General features: G+C 41.4%; 2 protein-coding genes across 5 annotated transcripts in view; both read left to right on the top strand.

Annotated features, from left to right (window-relative positions):
* Nucleotides 1-1,022: 1,022 nt before the first annotated feature.
* Nucleotides 1,023-9,385, top strand: LOC115360463 (diacylglycerol O-acyltransferase 1-like). Its single transcript, XM_030053389.1, has 17 exons — nt 1,023-1,153; nt 2,491-2,578; nt 3,381-3,421; nt 3,543-3,628; nt 3,803-3,855; nt 3,979-4,084; nt 4,566-4,670; nt 4,751-4,810; nt 4,905-5,008; nt 5,126-5,164; nt 5,342-5,383; nt 5,492-5,536; nt 6,549-6,658; nt 6,747-6,812; nt 7,551-7,638; nt 7,825-7,887; nt 8,785-9,385. The coding sequence occupies exons 1-17, from the start codon at nt 1,023-1,025 to the stop codon at nt 8,947-8,949; spliced, it is 1,392 nt and encodes a 463-aa protein (XP_029909249.1). The 3' UTR covers nt 8,950-9,385.
* A 1,429-nt stretch (nt 9,386-10,814) lies between these two features.
* Nucleotides 10,815-20,628, top strand: part of wwp2 (WW domain containing E3 ubiquitin protein ligase 2) — a 57,746-nt gene continuing 47,932 nt past the window's right edge. For 3 of the 4 annotated variants that reach the window (XM_030053304.1, XM_030053303.1, XM_030053301.1), the window contains exons 1-4: nt 10,815-10,913; nt 12,213-12,294; nt 16,899-17,055; nt 17,840-17,961. In XM_030053304.1, the coding sequence (XP_029909164.1) occupies nt 12,225-12,294; nt 16,899-17,055; nt 17,840-17,961 (349 nt within the window). In that variant the 5' untranslated portion in view covers nt 10,815-10,913; nt 12,213-12,224. Of the gene's footprint in view, nt 10,914-11,853; nt 11,874-12,212; nt 12,295-16,898; nt 17,056-17,839; nt 17,962-20,628 lie in introns of those variants that run through there. The other variant, XM_030053302.1, reaches the window with a different exon arrangement.

The raw sequence follows: 20,628 nt of genomic DNA, 5'->3' as shown, positions 1-20,628 counted from the left end.
GTGTGTGTGTGTGTGTGTATGTACACAGTGCATTCAGAACGTATTCAGACCCCCTTATGTTGCAGCCTGATGTTAATTTTTTCTCTCATTAATCTACACTCAGTACCCTGTAATGACAAAGCGAAAACAGAACTATAGAATTTTTTTTTTGTGTGTGTGTTTGTATGTATATATGTACACACACACATACATACACACACACACACACACATAGAGGATTCAGAAGAATCTGAAATCTGTTTTTCAGCAACTAAAATGCTGCAGTTTGGATTTATTTGCAGAGTCAGGTCTGCAGTGATAATTGATTGGGTACTTGAATTTCTCAATAATATAATTCATTTGACTTCACTTTACCATAGAACTAATGTATGAGTGATTATTCTAACATTATCTTTTACTCTCACCACCTTGAATTTATTTGTCTGTGTTCAAGTGTGATATGTAAACAATCTAATACTGAACACAAAGCGCATTTTCTTTTCACGCAGGGACTTCCCACGAGGCAAAATCACTTCAGGTAGGAATGTGCAGCTTAATGAAGGTCTGGCCTTAAATGACTTGAAAAAAGTGATAACATGGTTATCACGCATGTTAAAACACATCTCTGTTAATAGTATCAAAACAAGTACTGTAGACAATGAATTAAAAGTAGCAAAATAAAATGAAAAAGCTACAAGAATACTACATAATTATTAACATACAAGGTCAAGATCAGTGATCGTGGATGGATGGATGATCATGGATAGACATCAGATTTCTTGTGTTTAAATGTTTGCGACGCCTTTTCGCAAACATTTAAATCAAAGTGAAACAAAACTGTTTTGCTGAGGAGCTCCTGGGGGTCTTGGGATGTAGACGGTCACATCAGTCAGACTGAGACAGTAACAAGAGCGTGATGCAGGCTCAGGATATGGTACTGGACAACAAAATGTAACAGGCTCGTTTTCCTGCACAGGAATGTGGATCCGGCCGCTTGACTGTCCCAGATTTCCTCCTGTGGTCTAGCTGGTGATCCTGTCAGTATGGCTGCAGTGAGGAAGAGGTCCTCCTCTGTCTGCTCCTCTTCCTCAGCTGAGGAAGACAATGCAGGCCTCTGCCACACGACCTTCAGCTCAGTAGCTGAGCAGCAGCATCCTTATGCAGCTCTGCTCTGGTAAGATCAAACTGCCGCCTCCAGCTTGGCTCATACCTGCCATCTATCAGCTTATAATAGATGACAGGTCAGGTGGTTCTATTAAAGTCAAGGATCAAAATGCTACTACAAAATAGTTCCACAAGTAAAGCTAAGCTCAGCGACTTTTAACTTTGGTGGCCACAAATGACAGTGAAAGAGACATTTCTGAAAGTCTGAAGGACTTCCTCACCCAGACATCAGGTTGCATACCATCAGATACTGCAAGCTCCCCCCACACACATTTATTCTTCTGAGCTGCTGGATCCTTAGAAATGGGGATGCTGAAAAATCATACCTTAATTCTCAAATAGAACTTGAAATGCAGTGTGCCTTACTGATGTTGCATTTCAAATGGAAAAAAAAAGTTTAAAATATAGGGTTTAAAATATTGTTTATGTGACGGTGCCTGTGTTACTTTCATGTAGGACGTGATATCACCCGATTCCCAAACCCGCTGGCAGTTCATACTTACTTTGGGTGGTTTCACACTCCCATACGCCAGCTTTCATCAAAACCAGACAAACCAGAAACCAAATCAAGCGCAGCCCGTCCACTGCAGATTTGGGCAAGCTGTGCCTGCGAGTGATGTGCTTGGGCAGATAATTTCTTGGGTTGTTGTTGAAAAAGCCTTCACCCAACCATAAAGTCCACCCCCAGTCATTTATTAACACCCTAAAAATGATCTCTGATCATCAATATGACATATTTAAAAGTTTTTTCCATGAAAAAAACATCCCTTACTATCTTAAAACTGCATAAATATAACTCTGAATCTTGCCCTCATTAAAATGCTCAGATCTATGAATATGCAAATAGTCTCTGCCCCCCTCCCTGCCTGCCAGCACCAGTTAGAAACTAGAAAGTATCATCCATGGCAGTCATGATGAAAATCATGCCAAAATCTAACCATGATTTTTTTTCAGTGCATCTCTTAGTTACACTATTATTATTCATGTGAAGCAGCCATTTCGAGTTGGTCTGTTTGTATTTTTGGAAAATAAAACACTGGAAAGACTGGGAAAGGTCTGAATACACTGATAGCAACCGGCCGAGCTGGAACTAATAATCTGCAAAAGCATCATCCCGTCAATTGACGGCATTAGCTGTTGGAGTTATGATTCACCAAATGTAGGTGTAGCCTGGGACACATACATTACTCCAACATAACTCCAAGTTGATGTTGTCCAGATCAGACAGTTTAGAGGACACAAACATGATAAAGTGGAGGGGTCTTTAATGATGAGCGTGCAGAGGACTTGTGCGTACAGGACATGTGACGTTGACAGTGACTGCCTGCTGTTGGTCTCTCGGTCCAGCTGCCACCGTGTGCAGGACTCCCTGCTGAGCTCCAACAGCAGCTTCACCGGCTACAGAGGTGTCCTCAACTGGATCATCATCCTGCTGGTAGGGCTCTCAGCTCATCATGTCGTTGGTGTTTTTTTTTTTTTAACAGACTTTCACTGATCTTGTCAGAAATCCAATCATTCCCTGTCAGTTGATTTAAAAAGAAAAGACCAAAACAGGGGAAAGAATAAAAGCAGCCCCTCGTGAGATCAATACAGTGTCATCTATAAAGCCTTCATACTAAATCAGTGTTTCCCCGGGAAGGCCACTGAAAATAGAGCTTTCTGCAGGTTCTTGAAAAAGTCTTGAATTAAAGACTAAAAATCTTAAGGCCTTAAAAGTATAAATATGACTTATGTCCATGTAAAATTTGATGATACATAGTCGCGTTTGTTGTGTTACATCACTGTGCTTCATGTTGGTCACACAGTTTGACCCACATCCACGCTGACTGGAGAAACAGTTGAGTTGTGTTCATACAACATGTTTTGTGCGTATCCTCTCTGCTTCACTAAAACATGGTTGGACTTCATGTCCATTAACATTTAAGTTCCTGAGGTCCTTTTTCATTTTCAATTTTTCTAACTTTAATTTCTCGCTGCTTTTAATTGGAAAGAATCTGGTTTTGTTTTGATGGTTAGGCCTACATGAGTCTCAAATTCAACTCCAGGTGAAATTAGAAAGCTCTTTAAAAGTCTTACCTGAAATTGTACATTGTACGTTGTCAACTGAAACGAAAGAAGAAAGGCCTTAGTAAGACTAACACAAATCAAAAGGGTGTTTCATCCCAGCTGTTTCAATAATTTGGGACAGACTTCTTTCTGTCGTCGACCTTTTCATCACGTGCTGCTCTGATCCTCAGGTCTTGACTCACGCTCACTTGTTCTTGGAGAACTTCATACAGTGAGTAACACAGTGATACGTCACAGCTGCAGTTGTCACTTCATTCCCATTTATCTCATTTCCTCTGCATACTGTACATCATGTTAACTTGATTTTCTCGTATTGGTCTCTCTCTGAACAGACACGGGTTTCTTATAGATGTGAAGAAGGTCTTGGAGCATCTTGTGGAGGACAGCTACAGCTGGCCGTCTGTCAAGCTCATAATGGGTGATGCTGATGCTGATAACTTAACCTTCAGTCCAGATTTCCTCTTGCCCAAAACTCTTTATGAGACACTGAGGAATAAAACGGTGTAAAAATAAGTTCAGTGCAACAGTGGATGAGAGTAACTTGCCTTTCTTGTCTGTTGCTAAGGGAACAAAATGTCTCCGTTTCTTCCAGCTGCCAACATGTTTGCCCTCACAGCTTTGCTTCTCGAGAGGTCTCAGGAAAAGGTGAGGCTAGATTAACTTTATGGGGGTTTTTTCTGTTTTTTTTTTTTTTTTTGCTGAAGGTTTGCTCTGATTTCTTATACGTGGCTCAGTTCTTTTCTATCCTGCTGTGTTCTGTGTTGTCAGGGCATGTTGTCCTCCACCATCGTCCACCGTTTGCATCTTGGAAATCTGGGGTTGCTCATGCTGTTTCCTGCTGCAGTCATTCTGCACGACACAACAATATCAGCAGGTAAATACCACATAACATGCAGGGGAATCATATTTGCGTCATGCTTCAGTTCAGTTCAGCAGTTTGTTACTATGGATATGACATAATGCAGTGACAAAAAGATTAAAGTACAAGACTGTCCATTTTAAAATGTTATTTTCAGTTACTGGATGAACAATTCAACTCCTACAAAGCCTGGGCTGAAATGTGTGAACTATCCTATAAACATTGTTTTCAATAAAATAGTTGTTTTAGGTGAAAGACTTTTATATGTCCTCACCCAGAAATCTTATTTTAGCCCCTATAATCTCTTCAAGCTGAGTTGTTCCAAAGCCAAAAACCTGGTAAACTTCAGTGTTAAGCCCATAATTATTTATTAGAAACTGTTAGAAATAACAAGTTATTGATGCTTATTGTGAAACTTTCAGTTTGCAATACTGAACTTCAAGCAAAATGTGCCGCTGCCTGTTGATAGCCTTACTCCTGAATGTTTGTCCACTAGGGGGAGCCTTCTTCTCTCTGTGGTCCTACACTGTTCTGGGCCTGAAGCTTTATTCGTACCAGGAAACTAATCAATGGTACCGGCAGGGTCATTTAACCGGCACAGGTATGTTTGCACCACCAGGGGTTCTACTGACTGTTCAGAAAAACAAAGGTAACTGTGTGTGTGTGTTTGTGTGTTTTCAGACACAGACAAGAACAAACTGCACAGGCCAAAAGCCCCTGGCACTCATCTTAGTTTACGAGGTAAAGCTGCTGCTTGTGTGTGACGTTGGATTGGGTGAAGGAGCTCGGGCAGCTGTACATTTTGTCCTCGGTGACGTTGTCTTTGCCTTCTCAGATCTTTACTATTTCCTCCTGGCCCCGACTCTGTGCTACCAGAGAGACTTCCCCCGCACTCCCAAGGTCCGCATCAACAAACTGCTGCACAGGCTGCTGGAAATGGTGAGCTCAACAATGACTGACTGTCACTGCGGTTTTGTGCTTGACCCTTTCCTGATGGTTTCCACACAGAAGTCGTGTGCATGGCTGCCTGTAACCTGTGGCCTCTCCCACCCTCAGGTGATCCTTAGTCAGATCATGGTTGCAATTGTTCAGCAGGTGGGTTGTTAATGTGCTTATTTCAACATTATGCTGTGCAAAGTATCATATATGTGTTATAGATAAGCATGTGATAATATCATACTTGATCATATGTCACGGTGCAACGCGTCAGTGTATTGAATGCCGTAATGCAGATTGTCAGAGTATACAGTATGTGCCTTTGTTTTCCTTCAGTGGATCGAGCCCATCTTCCAGAGGTCAGAAACCTCATTCTCTGTGAGTGATTCATTACGCCTCCAATCATTTAATATTACAAGGATAAACAATTTCCATTCTTGTGGTGCTGACTTTTTAAAATTTTACTTCTTTGTAAATTACACACAGAATATGGACCTCACCATGAGAGTGGAGCATTTGGTGGGACTTGTGGTAAGTGATTTGGTGTACACTTTGTTTTTTTTTGTTGTTGTTGTTGTAATTGTGTACACATGTGGTGTGTTGTAATCCCCTAAGAGCACTGACAGAGTTTGGCGAGCCAGTATAAATATTTGGGATGAAGTGCTTTTGGGAAACAAGCGATAAAGATCAGAGCGAGTGAGTATGATGATGTTGAGGCTTGATGCACACTAAGCAGAAGTTTATGCATTTGGTTGTAGATAATACAGTCCAGGCAGGTTGTAACAATGGACAGAAGTTAGTAAGCAACAGAAACACACACACTGAATATCCAAATAGCTGGAGCAGCATGTTTGCTCATTGTTAAGTCATTATTTTGCTTTTAAAAAGTCATGATGTTTGTATCCAAGTGTGACCAAGCCTACAGGGAAATCTCTGGGTTTATATGGAGAAGTCTAGTTCACCACAACTTTTACATAAATGAAACATAGTGCATGAACATAACCATAATTTATAAATTTGTCTCTCCAGGCTTGGAATATCTTATGTTTATGTGTCAACTATTTGGCAATTTTATTGTATCTGCACAATTACAATAAAGACCATGAATCTTGAAAACAACAACAACTCAAAAAATGGCCTTTCAAGTCCTCTGTAATAAGAGGATAACCCTCAGTCAAGTTTGCAAGAGGACAGAAATAACAGATGTTTTAATTTACATAACACAAGATAATGCTAAAAATGATTTGCAAAAGCACAGACTGGCTGCTAAAATATGAATACAAACTCAAATACCGTAAGCAAGATAATACGGCTGCACACACCTATTGTGAGAAATGAATATTAGTGAACATTCACAGTTAAAACTGAGTTATAGAGTGAGCATGGCTGATGCAAAACAGCAGTGACACTCTCCTTAGCCAGCAGGCCGTGCCCAGTCACCTCTGAATGGCACCAAATTGCACATTCACTGCGGCATCAAAATGTGATCAGCCTGGCTTTACGCAGAGCGCCGGCACAAAAATGAGGCTTGTTGTCTTCACAGGCGCCGACCCATTTCTTATGGCTGCTGTTCTTCTTCCTGTCGCACTCCTACCTGAATTTCTGTGCTGAACTGCTGCACTTTGGCGATCGGCACTTCTACGGAGACTGGTGGTCAGTGGTTCACCTTGTTATGTCATATTGTTGTTGGCGTTGTCGGGGCAGTGTCGTTCTCATTGTGGTTCATCGGTCGTTTACGCAGGAATGCTACAACTCTGACGGCTTTCTGGAAGAACTGGAATATTCCGTTTCAGAAATGGTGCCACAGGTAAGGCGGTCTGTCGGTGCTGAAACATGCCTCACTTTGACATTTTCACGTAAGATCCTTACAAATTAAAGATATTCAGAGCAAAACGTTCAGGATTCTTGGAACCAAGGTGCCAATTAGTGAACAAGCCAGTTTGCACCAGTTTGGAGTGGAACTGTTAGAAGTGTCACTGGTGGGTCACTGGCTGAATTCAGCCACAGTCTGCTGGTTTGCTGGAGTTCAAAATATTAGCCTGTCGAGTTCCACTTTGCACAAGGTCCTATTTGGAGTCTCTGTACACCTTCTTAATTGTTTTTAACTTGTTGATAACAAACCCAGTCTTCATCAACTCCTCAGCAATTGTGAGATACTATTTACTTTTTCTAAGACTCCCTTCCATGTTTTCCTGAAAATCAGGAGACGTCCAAATTGAGAGAAACAGTTTTTTTCTTGGGCAGATCACTGCACACTCTGCGATTTCTCCATCTTTCCCTGTGGAGTGACACTTAACCACTGTTGTTGTCATCCTGGTTCCCACTTCAGCTCCGACCATTTTTTATTTTTAGGACTCTGAGGGAATTTCTGAGAAAATGCTGAGAATGGTTCAAAATTAGGTTTGCAAACTGGAGAGGAACCGGTTCTTTGTTGGTCAAAAAGGCCTACAGTATCAGTGAGGATGCAAATAACCAAAGGTCTTTCCCACCTTAGACTTTCATCTCTAATATTATCTTTTCTCCTCTTGCGCTCACTCGTATGAAGACATGTATATACACTGCTGCTGGAGAAGAATGTGTCCCCGTCACGAGCCGAGTTATCGGTCTTCCTCATGTCTGCTGTCCTTTGTGAGGTACAGGACCTCTACTGCATCATGAGGTTACATGAATAAATCATTTGTGTTGATATTCAGTATAAGTTTGACAGTTTTCATGCGGGCAGCAGTGACTGGGTGATATCGGACAAACCAATATATTGCTCTAACATGAGGACGCATCAACAAACCAGTGATTTAATGTGCTGTTTCTGCTCCATACAGTACGTGATCGCTCTGCCTTTGGGTAGCTGTCGCCTGTGGATCTTTCTCATGATGCTGTTTGAGGTGAGAATTTAAACGCCACATGCATCCAAAATTAAATATTCATGCGTTAAAGAAAACTGTAACCAGCTCTTACAAATGACTTGACTGTGCAAAATTAAAAACACAGTACAGTGTTTTTTAAAGGATAGTGTGTAATTTGCTTTCCTGCGTGACCAAATGGTAGAGCTCTTCTTTTTTGGATCCTCAATATTTTGCAGATGTTGGAAAATTTAGAGATATTCAGCATTTCTTTTCTTTTCTTTTCTTTCCAAAATGGGAATTTATCATTTTCAGCAGTTACGACACTGGTAGCATTTACAGTCTCCTCATCAGTTTAAGCTACAGCGGTGTGTGACATGTGAAACGTGTGATAGATTCAATGATGAAAACAAATAATAGCAAACTTCATCAACCTACCTGTGGTGGCTACTGCGTCTCTGGGGCGGATCCCTCTGGATGTTTATTAACAAGGGAAATACAGTTTTTAACAGTAATTTGAGCATCATCAGTGTGCTCTTGATAATTGTATGTGCGTTTTAGTTTTTGAAAGCAAGTGAAGTTAAACCTTCTTTGAGTCGATTTAGGTGGTTGTTTTTAATAGTGTTAGCCGGGGGGAAGTGCACTTCAATGGCAGGAGGCTAACAGTTAGCATGTGGAGCCTCCAGCCAGTGTCCAGCACTCAGAGAGGAAGATAGTATGACTACTGTCCTACAGAACAGCTAGGAGGAGGGAATGAAATTGAGTATAGGAGTATTTATTTATTTTGATAAAGAAATCAGGGACAGTACATATTAATGGACACTTTCGTGTAAATATGTAGGATTGTAGCGAGCAGCTAATATCACATTTTTCAAAATGGGTGAACTGTCTCTTTAATTGGTGAAACTGACTCCTTTAACACTGCATCTCTCCTCCCAGCTTGTGGTTGCTGTTTTCCTCGGATGCTACTTCCAGGGGAATTACGGCAACGGCCTGGTGTGGCTGTGTCTGCTGCTGGGGCCTCCTCTAGCTGTCACGACCTACTTTCACGACCACTACGTCGGCCTTCATCGACAGCACTCGTCATCCTCACCCCCATCCTGACTGCCGCCGCCGTCCCGGGAGACCGCCTTCATGTAGCTGCACGGACACAACGGTGGCCTCAGTGGTCAAAATGTGTTGTCCAACATGCCTACCATTAGAGCGAGTGGACACAGCTGTGATCCAAGTCCCAGTCACGACTCTAGCCCTCATCATCACAGCTCCTGACCGGACAAGAGCTTTGATTCGGGATAAACGTCAGCAGGCACGACAAAATGTTCTTTTCAAGTCTGACAAGTGTTTGTGCAATAAACAGAGTTCATTCATCATTTCCTTTGGTTAACCCTTAGAGCAGATTTGTCTGATTTTCTGGAGGTGAAGTGCAGCGTGGTGTGTAGAGAGCTCAGCCACTGTTTTCTCTGGGGATCATTTCTGTTAAATTGATGTGACTCAGCCGCCCAGCAGATAAGGCCGCCGCTCACACGCCGCCGTGTCCACATGTGGTCCAGGCACCACGCTCTGTTTCACTTTACTGTAAGCTGCATGGATGTGGTCCAGCCAGGAAACACACCCAGATAGCAAAAGTTGTTAAATCAGCATTGATTTATGGTCAAAAATGTTGATTTTTGGTTGACTTTTGGTTAGGGTTAAAGATCAATGGTGGATCAACCACTGAAAAGATGACAGGTTGAAAAGATATTGTTGAATCAACATTGTGTTATGGTTGAATTTAATGATTGAATGGCCAACATTGAATCGTCGGCCAGCGGGCGGGCTCTGGGTGAGGTGGAAGGCTCTGGGTGAGATGTGGCTCAGGAGGCAGAGCAGTCATCTGGTAACTGGAGGGTTCCCAGTTTGATCCTGGCTCCTCCAGAGTGAGTGAAGTGAAGTGTCCCTGAGCAAGATACTGAACCCCTCACCGCTCCTGATGGACAGCTAGGCTCCTTGCATGGCAGCCTCTGACATCAGTGTGTAAATTTGAGGTAAACATTGTAAAGTGCTCTGAGTGGTCAGTAGACTAGAAAAGTGCTATAGAAATGCAGTCCATTTACATTTTGAACAGCTAAAATGTACATATAGATTACCTGTCAGATGATGGTTGAATCCATATTGATTCAATAACTTTGCTTCCATGTATAATCAACTACAATTTTAATGTAGATTCCCATCTAGATCATGGTTGAAGCAACACTGATTCAGTGTCAAACCGAGGGGCCACTTTCTGTATAATTTCAATTGTTCCTTATGGCTGCACGAGTCCAGTGGCTGGTGCAAAGCGAGAATTCAGGATTATGCTTTCATTTGCACAGAATAAAGAATAAGAGTTTCCTCACAAGAAAAACTGTGACAGGTGAGTGTGTAGTGTGGCTCTACCTGATGCTTTCATGTTTTTACGGCTCTAATTGTCAGCTGACATGACGGTGAGGAGTTTTTCACGTTGGGGTGAACTACTCCTTTAAATATGTCCTTTAACAGACTGCATTTCACATAATGACCCTTTATGATTTGATTTTTTTTTTTTTTTTTTTTTTTTTTTTTTTTACCTCCCTGTTATAAGGTGTAAGGCTAAACTTAAAGAAGGAAAAGAACAATGGGAGAATGATGTCAGATTAATTATCCGTTTTATTTTTGTCACCTTTAAAGCACTTTGTAACTGCAACTGTGAAAGTGCCATATAAATAAAGATGATTATGATGTTATTATATGATATTGTCTTTATTATAATTGTTGTTGATGTTACTGGACTGTATTGTGATCATTCTTTTTAGATGACATTGTTGTTATTCTTTCTTGTTGTCATTATTATTAATATTAATACTATTGTTGTTGTTGTTGTTATGCTGTGTTGTGATCATTTGTTGTACTGTTTTAGTAAGCACACTGATATTAAAGGTTTTTGTTGCCATATTATTTGACGATGTGACCCACAATCCCTTGCTCCTCAGATTACCGTGGGTCACGTGGTACTGTCACTAAGGCGGAAATGAAAGTTAACTAGCGCCAGCAGCGGAGCACAGCCGAAAAAGGTACGAGACTCATCAAACTTGGGCTTGGTTTACTGGCGTGTCAATACGTGTAATGTGTTCCGACGTGAAGTCCACAGTCCACGGCACAGCTTTATCCGTCGCTGGTGGATTAGAGCGGCTTTTATCTCCTTGTCCTTTTGTGAAGCCCCCCTCCGGAGGCTGCTGGCTAACTGTTAGCTTCCGCGGCGTCAAGTTAGCCACCGTTAGCCGGGGTGCAACCGGAAGACGGGCGACTTCACCTCCGAAATAAACGCTTGAATCTGTATTTTGTGGTGGAAAAGAATAATTACAAACTGTGTTGTACGGAACGTCGTGAATATATATGTATGCATGTTTATTTTATTACACATTTCTCTCAAATTTACTCCCTATATGCCCAAAGAGGAACAGCGTATCTCGAACGGTAGAAATTTAGTTTTTAAAGCTGACCGGAAGTCACTGTTTCTCCCGGCTGGCTTGACACTGCTGCATCAAAAATGACTTGATCATCTTCCGTATTAGTGCTAAGTGCGCACCAGGCAAGGTTATTTAAACACGGGGACAATGAAAGAGTCCGGACGGGTTAATCTGCGGTGGTTTAGCTGAAGTTTGGTGAGTGCAGGCCGATCAGCGGGCTCGGCGCTGCGGGGCCGGCCAGCCTGCCCAGCAAGGTTGTCGGCAGATGCGATCCGCTTTTGTTGTTGTGATGGCTCTCCTGTGTTTATCTGCGGCACGGAGGTAGATCCCAGGTGATCCTCTAGTGAACAAGAGGTTATCACTCGCCCTGGTCGCGGCCAGGTCACCCTGTGTGCTGCCTGGCTCGGTGTTAACCCGTGAGGCTGGGCTGAGGAGGCTCCAGCCGCAGTCACCTTGCCTGTGCAGGAGCTAGTGTGTGTGTGTGTGTGTGTGTGTGTGTGTAATGCAAGACAAGTAACAGAGAAGGAGCAGCTGCCCTCTGGATCTTCTCCTGTAGCCTGTGAGGTAGGCTGTTGTCTTAGATCAGATGGAGATGTGCTGCAGCTCCACAGAGCCGCTCAGTGCTGCTGTGTGTTGTCATTCCCTTCAGGTGACTTGGCACAAGGTGATGTGTGTGTGCGTGTGTGTGCGTGTGTGTTCATGCAAGATTACGGGGCTCTCTCTCTGACTGATAGGCAAATAAACCTGACTGGTACTGTAACTCATTTACATATATGGCTCTCTATCCTCATACTTTATTGGAAGGTTTGATCTTACGCTGTGGTGTACTGACAATGTTGTGTGTGTGTGTGTGTGTGTGTGTGTGTGTGTGTGTGTGTGTGTGTGTGTGTGTCTTTATTGAAGAGCTGTGATGCCATGGCAGCTGCCAGCGTGACCAGACCTGGCAGTGCCCAGACCACTGAAAAGTCTCAGTTGACCTTGAAAGGTAATTATGATGCTATTTAATTTTTTTTTAAAGGTGTCTCAACGTCAAATGAGGACACACTGACACAGATGGAGGTGTGGGATATCATGAAAATACTAAGTGGGAGGATGAAATAAGGGGATTCCCTCAGATTGCAATGTAAGATTTTAAAGGAAAGAAGTAGGCCTTGATTTCAAAACTGTCTCTCACATTTTCTCTGGTTGAGGTTAAAACAAAACTGAACTTTGGTGTAGTATTGGTAGAGTATTGTATAGTTACCTTGCTGTGATGTGAGTCCACATGGTGGTGAAACCTCCTTATTCGCTAATCCACAACACTGGGTTTATGTGTCTTCATCCACTTCCACAGCACAACAGAACAGCTCCCAAAATAACACTTTTAGCACATAAACAAACACAAACAAAGGCGATAATGATAATACAAAAAACAACAAGTTCCAATACTCTTTTTTTCTGTGTTATTACAATTATTTGTTGTTATTTGTTATTATTGTGTGGAAGTTACCTGCAGACACGACCTGCTGGATCTATTTTCCAGTTCAAATAGAAAAATGACAAGAAAAGAGCCTTTTAATTTCCTTGAAAAATGAATTTGATGTGTTTTCTGTAGGCATCATTTGCTTTGTTCACATTTGTTTATGCTAACTAACAATGTTATTTTGGGAACTATTTGCTGCTCTATTGCATACATACTGTTTTCATAAAGTTCCCCAAATTTCTTAATTCCCTAATTGTGTCACAACATGCTTAGGCCATCTCTCAGTGCGAGGGAGTGGAAAGGAGTGTTACTGCGAAGCGCAGCAACACAGTTAAGATGTTTCTGAATGTCAAACCAGATTCTGGATGTGTGTTTAATAGACGGATTATTGGTGCCATTCTTCAGAGTTTGGTATGACTGAATAAAATGAATGCTGGCCAGGGGCACAGCTGATGTGTGGTGCTGCTGTTTTTATTTCCAGGCAGGGGAGTTTGCTGCTTCTGTCTGCCTGAGTCATTTTGCTCTGTACTAAGTAGCCTAGTAATACAACTGAAAATACGGGAGCTTCAGTCCTCCATGCGAGGGAGTATTGTGTAGGGTTTTGATTTTAATTTGAGGAACCTTTCTCCTCCAGAGGAATGGAGATATCATCTTTTCCAGTTTCTTGAAAAAAAATGTATCTACAGATATGGGGAGGGTTTGAAACAAATAAAGAGATTTAGTTAGGATGCTCATCTTAATGCAGTTCACTTGTCCATTTAAAAAAATATGCAGCTGCATCCATCCACCCTGGTCCTTCCCCACATTTTTAAGCAGGTCATGATTTAGTGTGAAAATTTGGTGTAGTTCATTAGGAATCTCTAAACCCATATATGTTATGAGTTGAGTGTTCTGTTTAAAAGAAGAAATTGGTCCTTGAAATCCTTACAGCTTGTAAATTGAGGGGCATGGCCAATCATTTTTGTACATTTACCTTACAAGAGGCCTGTAAGAGCAGGCAAGGATGAGCCGAAGTTGGCAAGGACCAAACTTTTCTCATCTGCCTACAAAGAGAGGACATGACACCACCCGACCGGCAACCCTGCCAAGTGATAGCGGCAGAGGTGGCAAAATATCTGCATTGGTATTCATTTGAATTCACACACATCCTGTATCATCTCCCTCTGTGAGCAATAAAGCGATTTGTAGAAGTCTAAGAATACTGGATTTATGAGCATCGGGTTGTGGATCAGCTCATGCCCGTCACTCTGGTTAATGGCAGGAATAAATCCAGTGGAGTCCTCCTTTTTGATCTGCCATGTTAACAGTTTTCCTGCTTTGTCACCTGGGTCATACTACTACTACTACTGCTACTACTTCTACTGCTGCTACTATTACTACTACTATTGCTACTACTCCTACTACTACTACTGCTGCTACTACTACTAATAATAATGATATTCGCATTTTCCTCCTCTCCTGTAGGAATGCTGTTGTATTCTGCTTTTTTTGCTTATTCGCTGATCTAGAATTGCCTTTGATTGTGATTCAAATTGTTAGTTCTCAAGGTTTTCAGTGTCCCTCTCTAAAGAGTTTAATTTGGATTGATATTGTTTCGTTTTCCAGGAAGAGTAACCAGTAATGGTTTGAAGGCCTTAGCAGCTGAAGTTAAAGGTTTTGTGGTGGTGGAGGATCTGTCTGTGATAGTGTCTCAAACCAGATTAAAATCACTACCAATTATAAGCTTCAAAGGGGCGCATGTTACTTTGAGGAAGAGTTTGACTAAAAAGTTATGGTCCTCTTAGTTTGGTCGATAGATGTTAGTCACACACACACACACACACACACACACACACACACACACAAAAGGGAGGTAAATGGGCAATAAAAAAAAAAGCGACTTGGCCATTGTTTCTCCAGCCTGCAATGCTCTGCATCAGTCAAATGAGACTTTTGTGGATAAACCACATTAATCTTCTGCCTTCTAAGGAAGCAGAGAACTTTACAATGTTTGGCCAGCTGATTGCGTCCATTAGTGTTCCAACTTATATGTTTTGTGTTGTTTTTTTAATATTGGTATAGTCTTTTTTTTTCATGTTCATTTATGAGATAAAAGAGTTATTTTGGGACACAAGTGAACGGAGAGACAGAAATACAGTACAGTAACAACTAATGAGGAGATTTCACCACCATGTGAACTCACATCCAGGTAACTATACAACCCAACACTCTACCAAAGTTCAATTTTGTCTTACGCAGGCCAAAGATGAAAAAAAGTACTCCTATCTACTCAATGCTGCACTGCCTGCCGTATTTTGCCCAGTTTCACAACAACTCAGTTTCATTCACTATTGTCCATCTGCCCTAATTGCTCCAATTTACCAATTTAACTATCCCCTGTGTTTTCTCCAACAAACTCCTCCCGTTTAATTCAGTTGAAATCTATCTTTGTCCTTGCTGCCCTGGCCCTCTTCCAGCTCACTTCCTTCTTCTTTCCAGAGAGTTGCAGATGAATCACGTTTTGTTCTGTTTGCCAGATGCTCAAGTTCAAACATAGCACGCTGGTTTTCAGCAAACTGCCAATGTCCTGTAGGCTGTGTGAGGGAGGAGAGGAGACAACGCTTTTATCCATCATCATTTATTCATTTCACCACTCGTCCTGATCAGACAGACCGCGAGACAGACTTTGAAGCCCTTGTTATCTTCAAGTTGTGCTACAACAGAGATTCATGAAGAACAAATCAGCCTCTCTATGACTGACAAATGCCAGAAGAGGATTCCTCGCAGGCCTAGAGGAGTTCAGAGCTGCTGTGACCGGCTAACCCTGGCTGTAAACTTTTATCCCCCTCCCAAGTTTCCCACTGGTCCTGGAATACCTGGAATATCATGGACGTTAGGCTAGGTGTAGTCCTGGCAGGGAGAGTCAGGAAACTTTGATAAATTCATTTTCAGTTGTAAATGGGGGAAATAAGTTATTATGAAGTCGTAGTTGAAGTCCCTGTTCCTTTAGAAAAGCAACATTAAAAACCAAGGTGGGTTAAGTAAGAAAGCCTGCCAGTGTAGTTTTTAAAGTCACGGAAAAGGCATGGAATTCCACATCAAAGTCACTTCAGGGAACCCTCCTCTTGAGTTTTCCCTCAGGTTACATTAGTCACTTATTTTAATGTGGGTGTTATAGCCTGGCCTGGGGGTAATCCCTCATGTTTTTGTTTCCTCCACTAGAGGGCGATGTTTGCAAACATCTGTAAAAGTTGATCTGCATCAGGGGTGTCAAACTGGTGCCACAGAGGGCCAAGAAGCTGCGAAAACTCCACCAGGTGATCTCACTGATTAGTGCCTCCTCTCTGCTTGAAGGTAATCAGTGAAATCACCTGGTGGAGTTTTTGGTTTGAATGAAAAACCTGCAGCCTCTTGGCCTCCTTGGCACCTCTCTGACACATGTGATCCACACTGCTGGATTTTAATTCTTCCCATGAACTTTAAAGATACACAAAGTGAAGAACTGAGTGCGGCTGATTAATGAAGCACAATTAACAGCAGTTGCCTTTAAGTGCACCATGTTGCCCTGTTAGATTATGAGCCCATTAGAAGCAGAGATACATTTTTCATACAATGCAATCATCCGACAAACATCAGAAAATTACGTTCAATTTGATATCAAGTCATTAACGTTCCATGCCTATTATATCACAATCTGATAACAGTAATTATTATGCAACTACAATGTTTGCACTGCAGCAGTAATGATGTGGGTAATGAAACTGTGAAACATGATTTCAGCATTTATCTCTTCTCCTTACAAAAGTGCTCTCGACTCCAAAGTGCACATTATATATTATATTTGCAGGCTTGTTTTTGTTGGTAAGAAAAAGAACCCCCTCTCATAACCTTTAACCTTTTCAAGTTTCTGCTCTCTTGTCGTCTCCTCTGCTGGTTTTTCTGATTAGTTGGACAAAAGTGATCCTATTGTGTTTTACTGTATTCTGCTCTGTTCTGTTCTAGGTTATTCTGTTTTGTTTTGTACCCCATGCTTTAGCCAGTACTACAAAAAGAGTGCCTTGGAGCTTCTCTTTACCCCAAATTCTAACATATTCCTCTATACTAATTTCCTGTAATTCTTTGTGTGTGTGTGTGTGTGTTTGCTCCAGTGGTCTCAGCCAAGCCCCAGTCTCCCAAGCTGCCAAACCGTCACTCGCGGTTCAGCTCCTTTGTTGAGGTGACGGCTGACGGCCTGACCAGCGAAACCAAAAAAACAGGCAAACGCAGCGGACACCTAGAGCTCCAGTGGAATGAGGACCTTACCCTGTGAGAGCACACACACATACAGCATGAGTCGACAAGATATACAAGACGGTCATTTGTGTCGTGAGATGCAGTAATTAATTGTGCTAACTGTACATAATGATGTTGTGTGTGTATAAAGTACCAAAATACCCTTCTAATATAGATGTACTATTGTACTGATGGAATTTAATTTCAGAGAAGTTCTCGTTAAATAAAAAAAATGGTTTATGTTAAAGACACAATATTAGTTATACACTTGAAAGAACTGACACTGTCACAGTGTCACATAATCTTTGTCTTTCAGGTAAATAGGATGGGAGGACAGAGTTTGAATGAGATGCAGTCAAAAGAAAATCTTAAAGGCATCATAAATCCAGTTATTTTTTTAATTAGTATTTTTCCTGAGTTCTGTCTTCCTCATCCACCAAGATTTGAGAGTTCCTCAAAGTCAGTAACTGTAAAATATCCTGCTTGTCGGAACTGAGAGAGCTACAGATCTTACTGGCGCTGTAACAACATGTTAGCGAATGCTCTCCTGTCTAACATCGCTGTAGAGCTCATCCCCTAAAAACTTCCACATTTGAGGCTTGTGGTGGTAGAGCTAATGTGATGAATCTCTCCCTGCATAGAAAACACCTCACATTCTGGCAGATTCACGATGTTTTCTACGTCCGAGGTGCCTTATATGTTGGAATGTGTAATGGTGCGTATGTGGGGATTACAATATCCTGGACTGTATTTTGATAATGTGTGTGTGTGTGGGTGTGTTGTGTGTGTTGTGTGTGTTGTGTGTGGTGTTGCGCAGTAACGTGACGCCTCAGAGTCGCCTGGATCTGAAGCTGTGGAGCTGCCACACCCTTAGGAAGGAGCTACTGGGCAGTGCCACCATAGACCTGCTGGACACACTGCGGACGCACGATGGCAAGAGTAAGGCTGCATACACACACACACACACACACACACACACACACACATTCCTACTCAGGAAATTAAGAAAAAGCACAGTTTGCATGTTTGGCAGTCACTTGCCAGTCCTTGCCACATGGTTATGACACAGTATTGAGGTTTACTTTCTCAACAAGGTGAAAAATAAAGTTGATGGTCAGGTACCGGAAAGGAAGTAGCATTTTGCAAGTTTGTAATTAGCAAAAACAACCTTTGTTTGAATCGAAATTAATCAAATGAGCTTATTAACCCTTTGAAACCTGAGCAAATTCACTTGATTTTTTTCAGAAATGTTCTATATTTAAAATTAAATTACAACAAAATTATCATAACATTTGCAGGAAAAAAAATCATTCAAACACAGCAAATAAATACCTTAAAATTGGTTTGTGAAATTTGTTTCCAGAAAATTGTAACTGTTGCAATTATATATTTAAAGTTAAATTACAAGAACATAATCATAGAATTACCACAAAATTTCAGGAAAAAAAATGTGCCAAAAAATGTACAAAAAATTAGCATAGTAATCAGCAAATGTCCGAAAAAATATTAAGAAATTTATAAACAATCCTCCAAATATGAGAAATAAAAGAAATAAAGTAAATTTTGTTCAGAGGGTTTGATCTTCTGGCAAAACACTGAATATACAGCACTGTCAAGCAGTCAGTTGCAAAGTCAGAAATGCCAAAAAATAATAAATAGCATTTGTGGTCACCCTCTTTTACATGTTGCAGTTTAGGCTTTACACAATCAGGATTTTTGGGGCCAATCACCTATCACTGATCAGTGAGTTTAAATAAACCGATCACCGATCACCGATCCGATCACATGAGGGAGCAGTACTGAGCTTGAGTTTTATCTGTCTCAGACACTTTGAAGAAGTCCCACACCACCGACATGTTTGTTTGAATCCGACAGCAAATGATTCAAGGTTAAAAAAAACTTTATTGTCCGTCACATAGTGACAGGGCTCAAAACTAACATGCCGGTGGTGTGGAACTTCTTCGGAGTAAATGAGACAGATAAAACAATGCAGCGGGAGCATCTGCAAAAAGTTTCAACACGACAGTGACATCATTGATTGGATCAGCGAATTAAGACATTAAGACAATTAAGACAGCCGATCACACAAATTGCAGAAAATGCAAAATATCGGCCGATCCAATATAGCCGCTCAGATCAGTGGAAAGCCTATTGTAGTGTACATTTGTGTCAGGTTGTGTGAATTAATTTTTTGCTGTAATAAATTTGAGGCTGTAAAAATGACATATTTATAATTCATATTTTTAATGTGACTGACGCGCCAATCTTCACCCTACAAGAGTAAAAACAGGCACTGAATGTCTGAAACCAATGTGTTTTTTTAAACAAAGTTCCCTGACATTTTTCAATTGGATGAAACCACATTCAGTCTTTTGCCCTGGTTTTGCTCATCTAATCCCTCTTGTGGTCAGAAACTTCTCAGCATGGTCGCCCTCCACAGATATTAGCATCACAGTTTTGTCTTCGTGAGGAAAAACAGAGGATGTCTCACCGAGCGATGCTGACAGTGTCTCTCTTCCTAAACTAACCCAAACCCAATCAGACACCCTGGAATTACCATTCTCATTAATTAACACAGACACAAACAGTCCCCCATTTATCATGGCAATCCTGGATGCTGAAAAAGCATTTGACAAAGTGGACTGGTCCTTTCTCTTCACCTCTTTAAACCACCTTGGATTTCAATCATATTTCAGCAATTGGATTAAAACACTTTACAATTCACCCACTGCTTCTGTCATAACCAAGGGAATCATATGAAAACCATTCCCATTACAAAGAGGCACTCAACAAGGATGCCCATTATCCCCACTATTATTTGCACTATTCATCGAACCCCTGGCAGCTTCCATTGGACAGCCTGACCACATCACTGGCATCCAATCAAAGTCACACCACCACAAAATCAGTTTATATGCTGATGAGATTTTGTTACACATCACAAAACCCACATCCTCACTTCCATCAGTCCATAATCTGATCAGGAAGTGCAGCAGGGTGTCTGGCGACTCCATCAACTGGACAAAATCCAAGATTCTGCCTGTAAGCAGGTGGGATGCTGAGGCCAGGGACCCTCTTTCCAAACGTATAGTAAAATTCATGAAGTACCTTGGCATCCACATTTCTTCAAATCTGAATGAATTAACTACATCCCTTTATTACAAGAAATGCAAGACAGTCCAGAAAAATGGAACAAATTACCATTATCCTTAATTGGCCAAATTTCAACAGTCAAAATGAACATCCTTCCAAAAATAAATTACCCCTTCTCTATAACCCCTGTCAGCCCACCCCCCCGGGCTGGTTCTCCTCTCTTAATAGCGCCAATCACCAAATTCTACTTGAAAAATAAAAAACCTCATTAAATTATCTACTCTCCAAAACACTAAACAATACGGTGGACTCGGAGCTCCAAATTTTTTCTCTTACTTCGATTACTCTAGATCTGTCACTGGTCACTGGATGGAACAACCCTGTGTTTTTATTCAATAACTTCAGGAGGATGCTGTGGTTACTTTTGAATGTTTGTATGCTGATACAGCCAGATTCTCCATCAACCAAATTCATCTCACATGAATCATACTGACTAAATCGTTCTTCTCATTC

The sequence above is a fragment of the Myripristis murdjan genome, chromosome 6 (genome assembly GCF_902150065.1).
Source record: "Myripristis murdjan chromosome 6, fMyrMur1.1, whole genome shotgun sequence".
NCBI lineage: Eukaryota > Metazoa > Chordata > Actinopteri > Holocentriformes > Holocentridae > Myripristis > Myripristis murdjan.
Note: the sequence above shows the minus strand (reverse complement) of the source record. Positions and strands in the feature narration are given on the sequence as shown.

Bases quoted from the DNA above. Each gene is read 5' to 3' on its own strand.
- LOC115360463 (XM_030053389.1), top strand. From the start codon at position 1,023: ATGGCTGCAGTGAGGAAGAGGTCCTCCTCTGTCTGCTCCTCTTCCTCA. The intron at 4,085-4,565 runs GTAAATACCACA...TTTGTCCACTAG, and splicing joins CGACACAACAATATCAGCAG to GGGGAGCCTTCTTCTCTCTG. The intron at 6,659-6,746 runs GTCAGTGGTTCA...TCGTTTACGCAG, and splicing joins CACTTCTACGGAGACTGGTG to GAATGCTACAACTCTGACGG.